The 10,115-nt window shown below is 46.0% G+C and overlaps 1 protein-coding gene across 1 annotated transcript in view; it reads right to left on the bottom strand.

Annotated features, from left to right (window-relative positions):
- Positions 1-10,014, bottom strand: part of HSPA12A (heat shock protein family A (Hsp70) member 12A) — a 41,484-nt gene extending 31,470 nt beyond the window's left edge. Inside the window, exon 1 of the mRNA XM_015596360.2 lies at positions 9,748-10,014. Within this exon, the coding sequence (XP_015451846.1) occupies positions 9,748-9,781 (34 nt within the window). The 5' untranslated portion in view covers positions 9,782-10,014. The remainder of the gene's footprint in view (positions 1-9,747) is intronic.
- Positions 10,015-10,115: the final 101 nt, after the last annotated feature.

Raw genomic sequence — 10,115 nt, 5'->3', positions numbered from 1 at the left:
ATGTGCCTCCGCTGTCAAACCACCGGGGTGAATCCCACGCGCTCACTGATTTTTTTTCCCCTGCCTGGTGAGAACTCAAACAGCATCACTACAGTGGATGCCAAACAAGCTGAGGGAATGAAATGAATCAGGATGGGGTGGATGTGATGCTTCAGATCTGCACAGACACCTCCCCCCGCTGTAGGCGCGTGGTCTCTTGATAGAGCTCGAATCCAACCTCTGGGAGCAAAGTGCAGAAGCGAGTGAGTACCGAGGTGAAAGATCAACCTGCTGGGCGGGGGGACATGGACTTGGCACCAAAGAAGATATATAATCGGTCAATGAGCATGTGAGAAGATGCTTAACATCGTCGGTCATCAGAGAGATGCAAATCAAAACCACGACGAGATATGTTTCACACCCACTAGGGTGGCCGTAATAAAAAAGAAAGAGAAATAACGAATGTTGGCAATGATGTGGAGAAATTGAAACCCTTGTATATATTGGGTGGGAATGCAAAATGGTATAGCTGCTGTGGAAGATGGTCAATGAGCATGTGAGAAGATGCTTAACATCGTCAGTCATCAGAGAGATGCAAATCAAAACTACAACAAGATATGTTTCACATATCTGCTGTGGAAGAGACTTTGGTGGTTCCTAAAAAAGTGAAATATAGAATTACCATATGACCCAGCAATTCCACTCCTAGGTATCTACCCAAAAGAATTAAGATAAGGATTCAGATACTCGTATGTGAATGTCATGGCAGCATTATTCACAATAACCAACAAGTAGAAACAAACCCAAGTACCTATCAACAGATGAATGGATAAACGAAACATGATATGTCCATATGATGGAATATTATTCAGTAATGAAAAGGAATGAGATTCTCATACATGCTATAACATGGATGAATCTAGAAAACGTTATGCTAAGTGAAATAAGCTGGACACAAAAGGACAAAAACTGTATAATTCCACCTACAGGAAATATCTGGAAGAGGCAAATTCATAGATACAGAAAGCAGATCGGAGGTTACCGGGGGCTGGGGAGTGGGAGGAACAGGGAACACCATTTCTGTTTTGGGTAATGAAAACGTTTTGGAAATAGTGGTGATGGTTGCATATACTGTGAATGTAATTAATGCCACTGATTTGTACACTTAAAAAGGCTTAAAATGGCAAGTTTTACATTATACATACTTTACCACAATAAAAAAAAATTTATTAAAATCAATCAAATTGCACAGCTGAGAGAGGAAGCTATTTCCAATTCTTATGAGCACCCACAGCTCAGTGCTCTCGAAAAGAGAATGGAGCCATAAGCCTGGCTGCTGGACCGGCCTGCTCAACTCCACCTTCTTTGCTAATCTCCTAGGACAAGGCCACCCCCTTCCGTAAAAGCAAGGGGGGGTCTGGCCTCACCGCTAGGAGGCCCAGCCCGATGATCCTTTCCACCTGTTGGTGGGAAGTCTGCCCTGCCCACGGCCTCTTGGGCAGCCTGCAGAGCTGCCATCCTGCGCTGGGAGCCACCTCTCTCTCCACCTGCTACCTGGAAGCCCTGCGGCCATGTGTCCACATTTGCACAGAAGGTCTTGGAAGAAACCAAATGTCTAATTGCCCAGAAAATCTGGTGTTGGCGATTAGCAAACAAGCTATTATGGGCAGACAAACCATCCACCCCACTGTCTACTCGGTTCTAATTATCCCATCACTCTGCCCTTCTCAGAGCATGTCCCACTGACTTGTAAAATAGCATGTGTTGGGTCACACACTGAACATGTGCCTTGGGCCCCTAGAGGACTCCAGGATACTTGATGGCAAGAACCAAGGATTCTGGGGGGTTCTCCCTGTACCTTCCTCCCCACCCTCGCCCCAGCCCCTGACACACACCCCGTTAGGTACCAAATAAATCATTTGACTTGCTGATCACTCAGCCAAGCCTAGAGGCAATTGAATTTCACAGACTTTTTCCATCAGAAATTAAAATGCAGCTATGCTGTGCAATGGTTTAAAACTGGTCTGCAAAGGTCTGGTGGGGTGACATTTTTATAGACACATGCATACCATGCATACCCATATCTACAGCTCTATATATCCCAAATCAAAGATAATTCATCACTTAATGTGCATCAGTCCAGCACAGATATATACAAAGCCTATAGTGAGAACAACTTTGTCAAAGTTGTGCTCAAAAATTCTTGGGGGAAAAAATATAGAAAAGTCTACTTTAGCCCCTGACACGTGTGCCAGTAGCCCCAACCAAACTCAAAAGCTTCCATTCAATAGGTGAGTGATTAGGAATAAACACAATGGGGTCAATGGAATATTATCTATTGATCTAGGATATCTGACAGATCTAAACTAACAGGCAACAGGAGAGAACTGATACGTGAAATGCCTGTGTGTACAAAGTACATGCTGTGTGTCCAGCTACCAGTTGTACACAGGCCATTATCCGCTGTGAGAAATACCGACTGTCATTAGTTGCGGTCCTATTTATGCTTCTCTGTAGAGCTAATACAATAACATCTGCCCCACGACTGCTCCCACCTCTGTGATATTCCAGTTCAGTAAACACAGGGTGACTTGCATTCATCGGGAGCAGAAGAGAAAGGCAAAGCTAAAAGCCTGACAACTGTAGAGATTTTTAGAGTGCATGCTTGAAAGACAGGAAGCTGACGAAAAGAAAAAGAGATTAAAGAAAAAATACCTTACCAGGACGTGCAGTCAAGGGCAGAGCCAAGGGATCTGGAGTTTAAAGAAATACCTACACTATTCCAACTAGGTTGAATAAACACTCAAAGCATCTTCCCTTTCAATGACTAAGTTACTCTGAAATGCAGTAAAATGAAAGAGTTGATTTCACATCAGAGAATCAGAGAAACACTGAACATTTCAAGAATGCAAACTATCAGCTACATAACTATGGTTAAGCCAAGGAGGAAAAGACCCTAAAGCTTTCCAGTAAACCAACGGAAAATAATTGTCGGGTCTCCTTTGTTATTAGTTTTAGATAATTTAACATCACTTCTATCTTGTATATTTATTATGCAATCTCTTTTTAGTTTAGTGCATATAAAAATAAGTTGATGAGGGTATTTCTGGTCCACTCTTAACCTGGGACCCACTCCCCCAACACATTCTTCAACCAAGTCACTTTTTAAAAAATTTCTGCACCCAAGAGGGAAATATAAATAAATGAAAATATTTTTACAGCAAAGTAGAGGATAAAAATACATAAAAAGGTGACTCAACCAACAAGTCTTCTGCCACAGGATTTTTTAGAGCCCCAAACCAAGTAGTTGAGGAGGAACTAGTTTAACTTGTTAGGTTAATACTCATCGCTGGCCTTCATGATGTGAGAATTAAAAGGCAGGGTTCAACAGGACACCTGCTATAAAATGCGAGACATATAAAATTCAGACACATTTTTATTTGCTCCTGGCTTTAATGGCTTTAATCAAAGCAGACAGTCTTAAAATAAAAAATAGTCTTGATAAGAGAATGTCAAAGACAGCCATTATTCATGAACTTGCTTGTTGCACTTTTCTGCTGCAGACATTAGTCAGCGAAAGGCCGTGAGCAGAATTGTAGACTTTCTGAGATACATAAAATCAATCCTGCTCTGCAAATACAACATTTTTAAAGATGAAGACAGAAACGCTGGCCTGCCTTTACATCACAAGGCTCCAGGCTTATGTGAAATGATAGGCGGTCTTGACAATGGTGACTCCCCAGCTTTTCCAAGTAGGCCTTCTTGCTAGCTTTCAGATTAATGTATTTATCAAATAAATTTCAAAAGGATTTTTAAGGTCTGGTCCTTATGCATTAAAAAATTGCAATATATGTATTTTCATTCCTTTTCTCCTTCTGGCTCTGAGCTGATAGGTATTTGCTGACAATTGTTTAAAATCAGGGTATTTGAAAAAAGCTCTCCCTTTCTCTCTTTCTTTTATGTGCTCTTCCTGCAGTGTCAACTTTGAAAATTGATCAGCTCAAGGTCATGTGTAGGTTACTGGCAAATATCTTTTAAGAAGGAAAATAAAAAATTTTTATTACCCTGTTACAGGCTTCATGGCTAGCTGAACTAATGCATTATTACCGTAAGCCGGACTTCCATTTCAGTAAATAATTTATGGGTTTTTTTTTTTTTTTAAATCATCGTGGTTGATGTCCAGACTAAATGGAAATTTTATTGGCATGAACTGGGAGACCCTTCTGGCTGCGAAGAATACTGAGTATGAAATAGCTGCTCTCCAAATGCTAAATAATAATTATAGAAATGAGCATTTGCAGCGGCAAAACCCACAGCACCAGGCACAGGCCAAGAGAGAGGGGCTGACACTGGGCAGCATCTTTCAGTTACCCGTCACCCGGATGGTTGAGGAGATGAGATGCCCCAGTGAGAGAGAACCGGGGCAGCCGAGATTCCCAAGAGACAGTGAGGCCCCCAAACTCCTACAAACCCAGATGGTGAGTGGGGCAGTTCACAGTCTCTGTCTTAACCGGTCTACGTGCACATGCATTTCCAGGCAACTGCTGGAGGACTTGAGGAAACGCTTTCTAGGCCAACAGGTCTTCCTACCAATTTTTATGGATTATATTCAGCAGTTTCAAAGCCCCTGCCCACCTTCCCCCAGCATTTGGAGGGGCTCCACCAGGTCACCCCACACATAGTATTAGGACACGTCTGTCCACTGGCTTCTCTTTCATGGACTCTGAGCTCATATGGACAGGACCGTGTCTTATTTTACCTCTGCCATGTCAAGGGCAGTCAATAATGTTGAGTGGGTGGGTGGGTAGATGGATGGATGAATAGATAGATGGATATATAAGTGGGTGAGTAGGTAGATTGATGAATACTTGGATGGATGGATGGATGGAGGGATGGATGGATGGATGGATGGATGGAGGGATGGAGGGATGGAGGGATGGAGGGATGGAGGGATGGATGGATATATGAGTGGGTGGGTAGATGAGTGGATGAGTGGATGGATAGTTGGATGGATGGATATATGAGTTCACAGACCCTGAAACATCTGTGCTAGACTTGGCCTCCAGGCCTTTGTACATACTATTTCCCTGCCTGGAGGGCACCCTACAATGTTGCCTCATCCTCCAGGGAACCCCACCTGCAAAAGTCAGCCCCCTCTATTAGCCAGAGGAGAGCCTTCCGGCTTCCCTGATACAGAGGAGAGAGGAACTTGTTCATCAGCACATGATGTACTAGCAAAACCCAGACTCAAGGAAATGTTAAGGATGACAGCCAGGTTTCTCAAAGAAGTAAATTACAAGAAAAATATACCAAAAAAAAAAAAAAAAAGGGAAAAACTATAGATTAGAGGTTCTCAAACTTTGCTGTGCATCAGAATCACGGGGGAGCACTTGTTAAAATACAGTGCTGGCCTCACACCCAAAGTTTCTACTCCAACAGGTCTTAACATCAGAGAATTTGCATTGCTGATGAGTTCCTGGCCATCCTGATCTGCCTCAGAGGCAGTCTGCTGTGGCTTAAAAGACAGCACCTGCAGTCATTGCAATGCAGGGACCGTTACTGGCTCACGATACAAACGAACAGAAAATCTAACAACATTTATGAGACAATTGGAAGTATAACCACTGACCAGATATGGATAATATTAAGGAATTAATTGTTAATGGTCTAGTTATGTAATTTTTAAGAGTCGTTATCCTTTAGAGACACATTCTAAACTATTTACAGAAGAAAGAATATGATGTCAGGGATTTGAATCAAAATAATACCTGGAAGGGGAGGAGGCAGAGATTAAACAAGATTGGCCACAAAGTGATAACAATTGAAACTGGAGAGGCTCATGGGTGCTCAATACATTATTTGCCCTACTTTTATATATGTTTTAAATTTCCCATAATAAAACAGTTGTTTTAATGTACCAGTTACATGTCTGTTTTCCTACCTTCAGGAGGGCAAAATGATATTTTTCTTATGCTGTGTATCAATCAGAGCACCTGACCCATGCATGGTAAGCACTCCAGACACATTTGTCAAATGGATGATTGAACTAATAAGAACATGCATGCATTAAGCCTATACGCTTTGTCCTCTGAAGGCTTGAGAATGTATCAGACCTGGGTCTCGGGGTGGGTGAGGGGTACAGGTCCAGATGGCTTCTGTGGGGCTGAGACTGTTAGGATAGATCTAAACAGCATTTGGAGGGGTCTGATTTTCGCTGGCTGCACCTGGCCCCCTAGCAGACAGCAAAGCAGAGGTCCAGCCACCTGCTGAGTGGCTTCCACTTTGAGGTGGGCTCTAGCCCAGCCTCAGATATAGGGCCCTCCTAGACTCTGAAACCCTTCTGCAAACCCGCAGCCTCAGAGAAGGAAGAGAGCTATCCCCCGCTCACTTCCAGGCCCCAGAGCCTGGCCCTGCAGAGAGGCTGGGTCTCTAGGAACCGAGAGACACCCATTCTGCTTGGTTCAGACTCTCAAGGCCGTATGTGCGGGGCAAGAAGCCTCAGTGAAGGCCTTGGCATCTTCTAATCCCCGCGAGGAATGGTGAACTAAAATACCAATGTCGGATGTCACCCTGTGACCCTCTGTACTAAAAAAGCTCTGAGGTCTCCAGAAGCGGGAGGGAGTGTCCTGTGGGGACCCAGGGTGCAGGCACAGTGTCCTCCAGGCTCAGGCAGGACAGCCAGTTTAGGCCGCAGGGTCAAGGATACATCTCCTCAAAACCAGGGCAGTTTTGAGCAAAGCCAAAGTTGGCTCTTGGGCTGTTGTTCCTGGAGGGAGGTAAGGGAAATAAAATGACTCCTGATGATAATGCAGAATACGGGCATGCCAGGTAGAGAATGTGGACCCTCACGAGCCTGGAAAAGCTACCTCACCTCCCTCCAGGCCCATCACCTCCTTCTGGGAAGTAGGAATCTGTATTCTCAAGACCTCTATCACTGTCTTACAATGAACCAAGAAATTAATGCATGAGAAACTCTCTGAAATAAATAACAGCCCTACCCACCGTTTGCTGAATTCCTTCACGGGGTCAGATGTTTACGTAGTTCTCATTTTAGGTTCTTTTGCAAGTTTATTCAAACTCCAATTATTAATTTGAAAGTTTTTAGAAATGTACAAACCTAGAAATCTATCAGGAAAACTATCAAGGCCAGCTCTCGCCAAACACAAATTCCATGCCAAGCTAAGAGTGTTACAGGTGTAGCTCTTGAAACCCTGCTGTGTTAGGGAGCTGTGAGGCACTGTCATTATTCCCATTCTATAAATGAGAAAAGTAATGCCTGGCAGGTTAAGGAAAAAGCCCCCACTGTCAGGATGCCCCCCGCTGGGTTTAGAGCCCTCCGACTCTGAGCCTGCACTCCTGCACTAGACGCACTGCCAGGTCTCACACAGGCATCATTTCTCTTGAAAGATGAACCTACTAAGAGATGTTAACAGAAATCCCCACTTCACAGATGGGCAAACAGTGTGCAAGAAGTCAGGAGGTCGCAATCACAGGGCTCTCCCAAGCCCCGGCTGGCTGTCTCTGCCTCCAGGCTCTAAAGACCCTGTGGCCCATGCTTCCTTGGGCTCTGAAGCCTCTCCATCTCAAAAGCCAAAATTCTTCAAAAGCAAAGATCAAGGTCGGGGAGGAGCTACTGATCACAGAGGTTCAGAGTCGGGAAAGCCTGGGCTCAGATCCTAGCATGGCCACTTCCCAGATGCTTGCCCTTGGTGAGCTAGGTAACATCTTGGAGCCTTTGTTTTCTCATTTGGAAAATGGGGCTGTGGGGGGAATCATAATGATGGTGATATACTTCACAGGACCACTATAAAATAATACACACGTAAATAAAATAATACCTATAAAATCTGGTGCATGGCAAGCCCTTCGTAAATTATAGATGTTATTTATTTTTTTTTTAGCGCCACCACCATCATCAGCAAATTGGTCCAACTACTGCTGAGAAAACAGCCATGTGCTTCTAACCATTAAACCAAAACACAGAAAGGTTAAGCATCTTCCTGAAATAGCACAGTAGCGGGCATCAGTCCTCAGTGCCTGACGTCCAACCCTCCACCGCATTCCAGCCCTGAGGTTCCAGGACTTTGTTACTGGCCTGAGTCTGTAGACTGGTAATGGGCAGCACAGAGCACTGAAAAATCAGAACTCGGAGGGAGTGGAAATGGGGAGAGACTGCTAATGGGTGTGAGGTTTCTCTTTAGGGTGATGAAAATGTTCTGGAATTTGTCAGCAGTGATGGTTGCACAATCTTGTGAATATACTAAAAACCACTGAACTGTATACTCTAAAATGGTGAGTTTTATGATATGTGCATTATATCTCAATAAAGAAATCAAAGAGTTGCAGGAAACTGACTTGTAGGAAAAACTGTCCCATTCCGCCTGCTCTCAGGAACAGAGCCCTCCTCCCTGGGAGTGGGCATCAGTCACCCCCACCCCCTGGCCACTGCTCCCCCACCCCGCCCTCTCTCCCCTCCACTGGCAGAGGCCAACCTCTCCACAGGGCAGAGTCTGCAGGAGCCTTCCGGGGACTTGTCCAGTGGTGAAGCTGCCTGCCAACACCAGGCTCTCTGAGCGGGCCAGGGACAACAGCGGGCATTGGGCTCTCCGCAGACACCCTACTCTTTGGCAACACGAGAACAGAGGCACAGAGAGCAGGGACAGTGCCCCAGTCACCATCTGTATTTTCACTTTTCCCCTAGATGCTCCAAAGCTGCCGGCTGGCCAGAGCCGAAGGCCCAGCTCCATCCTGATGGGGAGCCGCAGATGGAGGGCTTGGTGCTGCTCCCACAGACAAGCAGCGTAGGGTGCTCCAGAATGAATGCTAGGGGACGAGGCCCGGTGACCTGCAGCCATAAGCAGCCCCCGGCAGGGGTCACAGCCCTGTCCTGCTGCGGGGGCCACCCGCATCGGCATTAAAACGGTCTCCTGTGTAACGACTTGTGAGTGAGCTGCTGCCGAGCCCAGGTCCTCGGGCAGGCACTGTTCAGGAACCTGCCTGAGACATTGCTGCTTCTAGAAGATCAAAAAAAAAAAAGAGAGAGAGAAGGCAAATGCCACCAGAGGCTCAAAAGAGTCCCTGGGGAGGCCAAAGGTGGACCCAGGGTGCCGGACACCCCTGAAACCAAATGCCCCCTCAGCACAGGTGGCCCAGGCACCTGTCCACAGAACACTGCTCACATGGTGGGCAACACTTCTGCATTAGCAGAAAGGCAAGTCCTTTCAGAGTCTTTTTAAGACTTTATAAGTTTAAAATCTCACATTCTTACCTTTTTTTATACGAAACCTACATGATGAACTGACATTCTTAACAAAGAAAGAATTAGTAAACTGGGTTAAAAGATTAACTTTAGACTTTGCTAAGTATGCGTGGCAAAACTTGAAGAGTAACTACCCTTGAAAGGAGCTAAAATAGAATATCTGCTTCCAGAATGCTACAGGGAGATAAAAACAAAGAAAACCAACGAACGATTCCCCCGAGGACCAAATTTGCTCAAAGTCTTTTCCCAAGAAATATAAACAGACTTTCTGGGGAATGAGGTTTACTTCCTCAGGCTACTCCACAGAGCGGCAGGGGCCAAGCCACGGAACCCACGGGGCCCCCAGAGTCTCCCGGGCCCCCCTTAAGGCCAAGCAGCATGAAAGGCTGGCAGAGCCTCCCTACTTCATACTCTGTGTGAATCCCAGGGAACAATACACGTTCTACGTTTAGGGGCCACTGGGGTGCCACACGTGTGGTCCCGGCTGACAAAATATTCAACACACCTACCCAAAATCAGGCTTGGGAAGGACGCTGGGGGCATCCGTAACCCCAGGTGGCCTGTCTGTGGCTTTTCGTCACTGCCGTCCCACTGGCATGCCCCTCGCAGGATGCAGGCCTGCCCCCTTCATTAAGCCCAACACGTGCAGGGAGAGTTTCCCTGACTTCACTGTTATCTTTATAGCTCCATCCGGGCCTCAATCAATCAGCAGCCATGGCCATCTCCTCCGCAGAGCAGAATGCTCCAGACACCAGCGGCCAGCTTAACTCCCGGCAGGCACACCCCACAGAGCCTGGAATGTCAGGAGCGCAGGGCACTGACCTCCCAGTGGGGGGAGTAGGGGGGACTGCTGGGGTGGGGGGGTGCCTCTGGGAGG

The sequence above is a fragment of the Pteropus alecto genome, unplaced genomic scaffold (assembly GCF_000325575.1).
Source record: "Pteropus alecto unplaced genomic scaffold, ASM32557v1 scaffold177, whole genome shotgun sequence".
NCBI classification, from domain to species: domain Eukaryota; kingdom Metazoa; phylum Chordata; class Mammalia; order Chiroptera; family Pteropodidae; genus Pteropus; species Pteropus alecto.
Note: the sequence above shows the minus strand (reverse complement) of the source record. Positions and strands in the feature narration are given on the sequence as shown.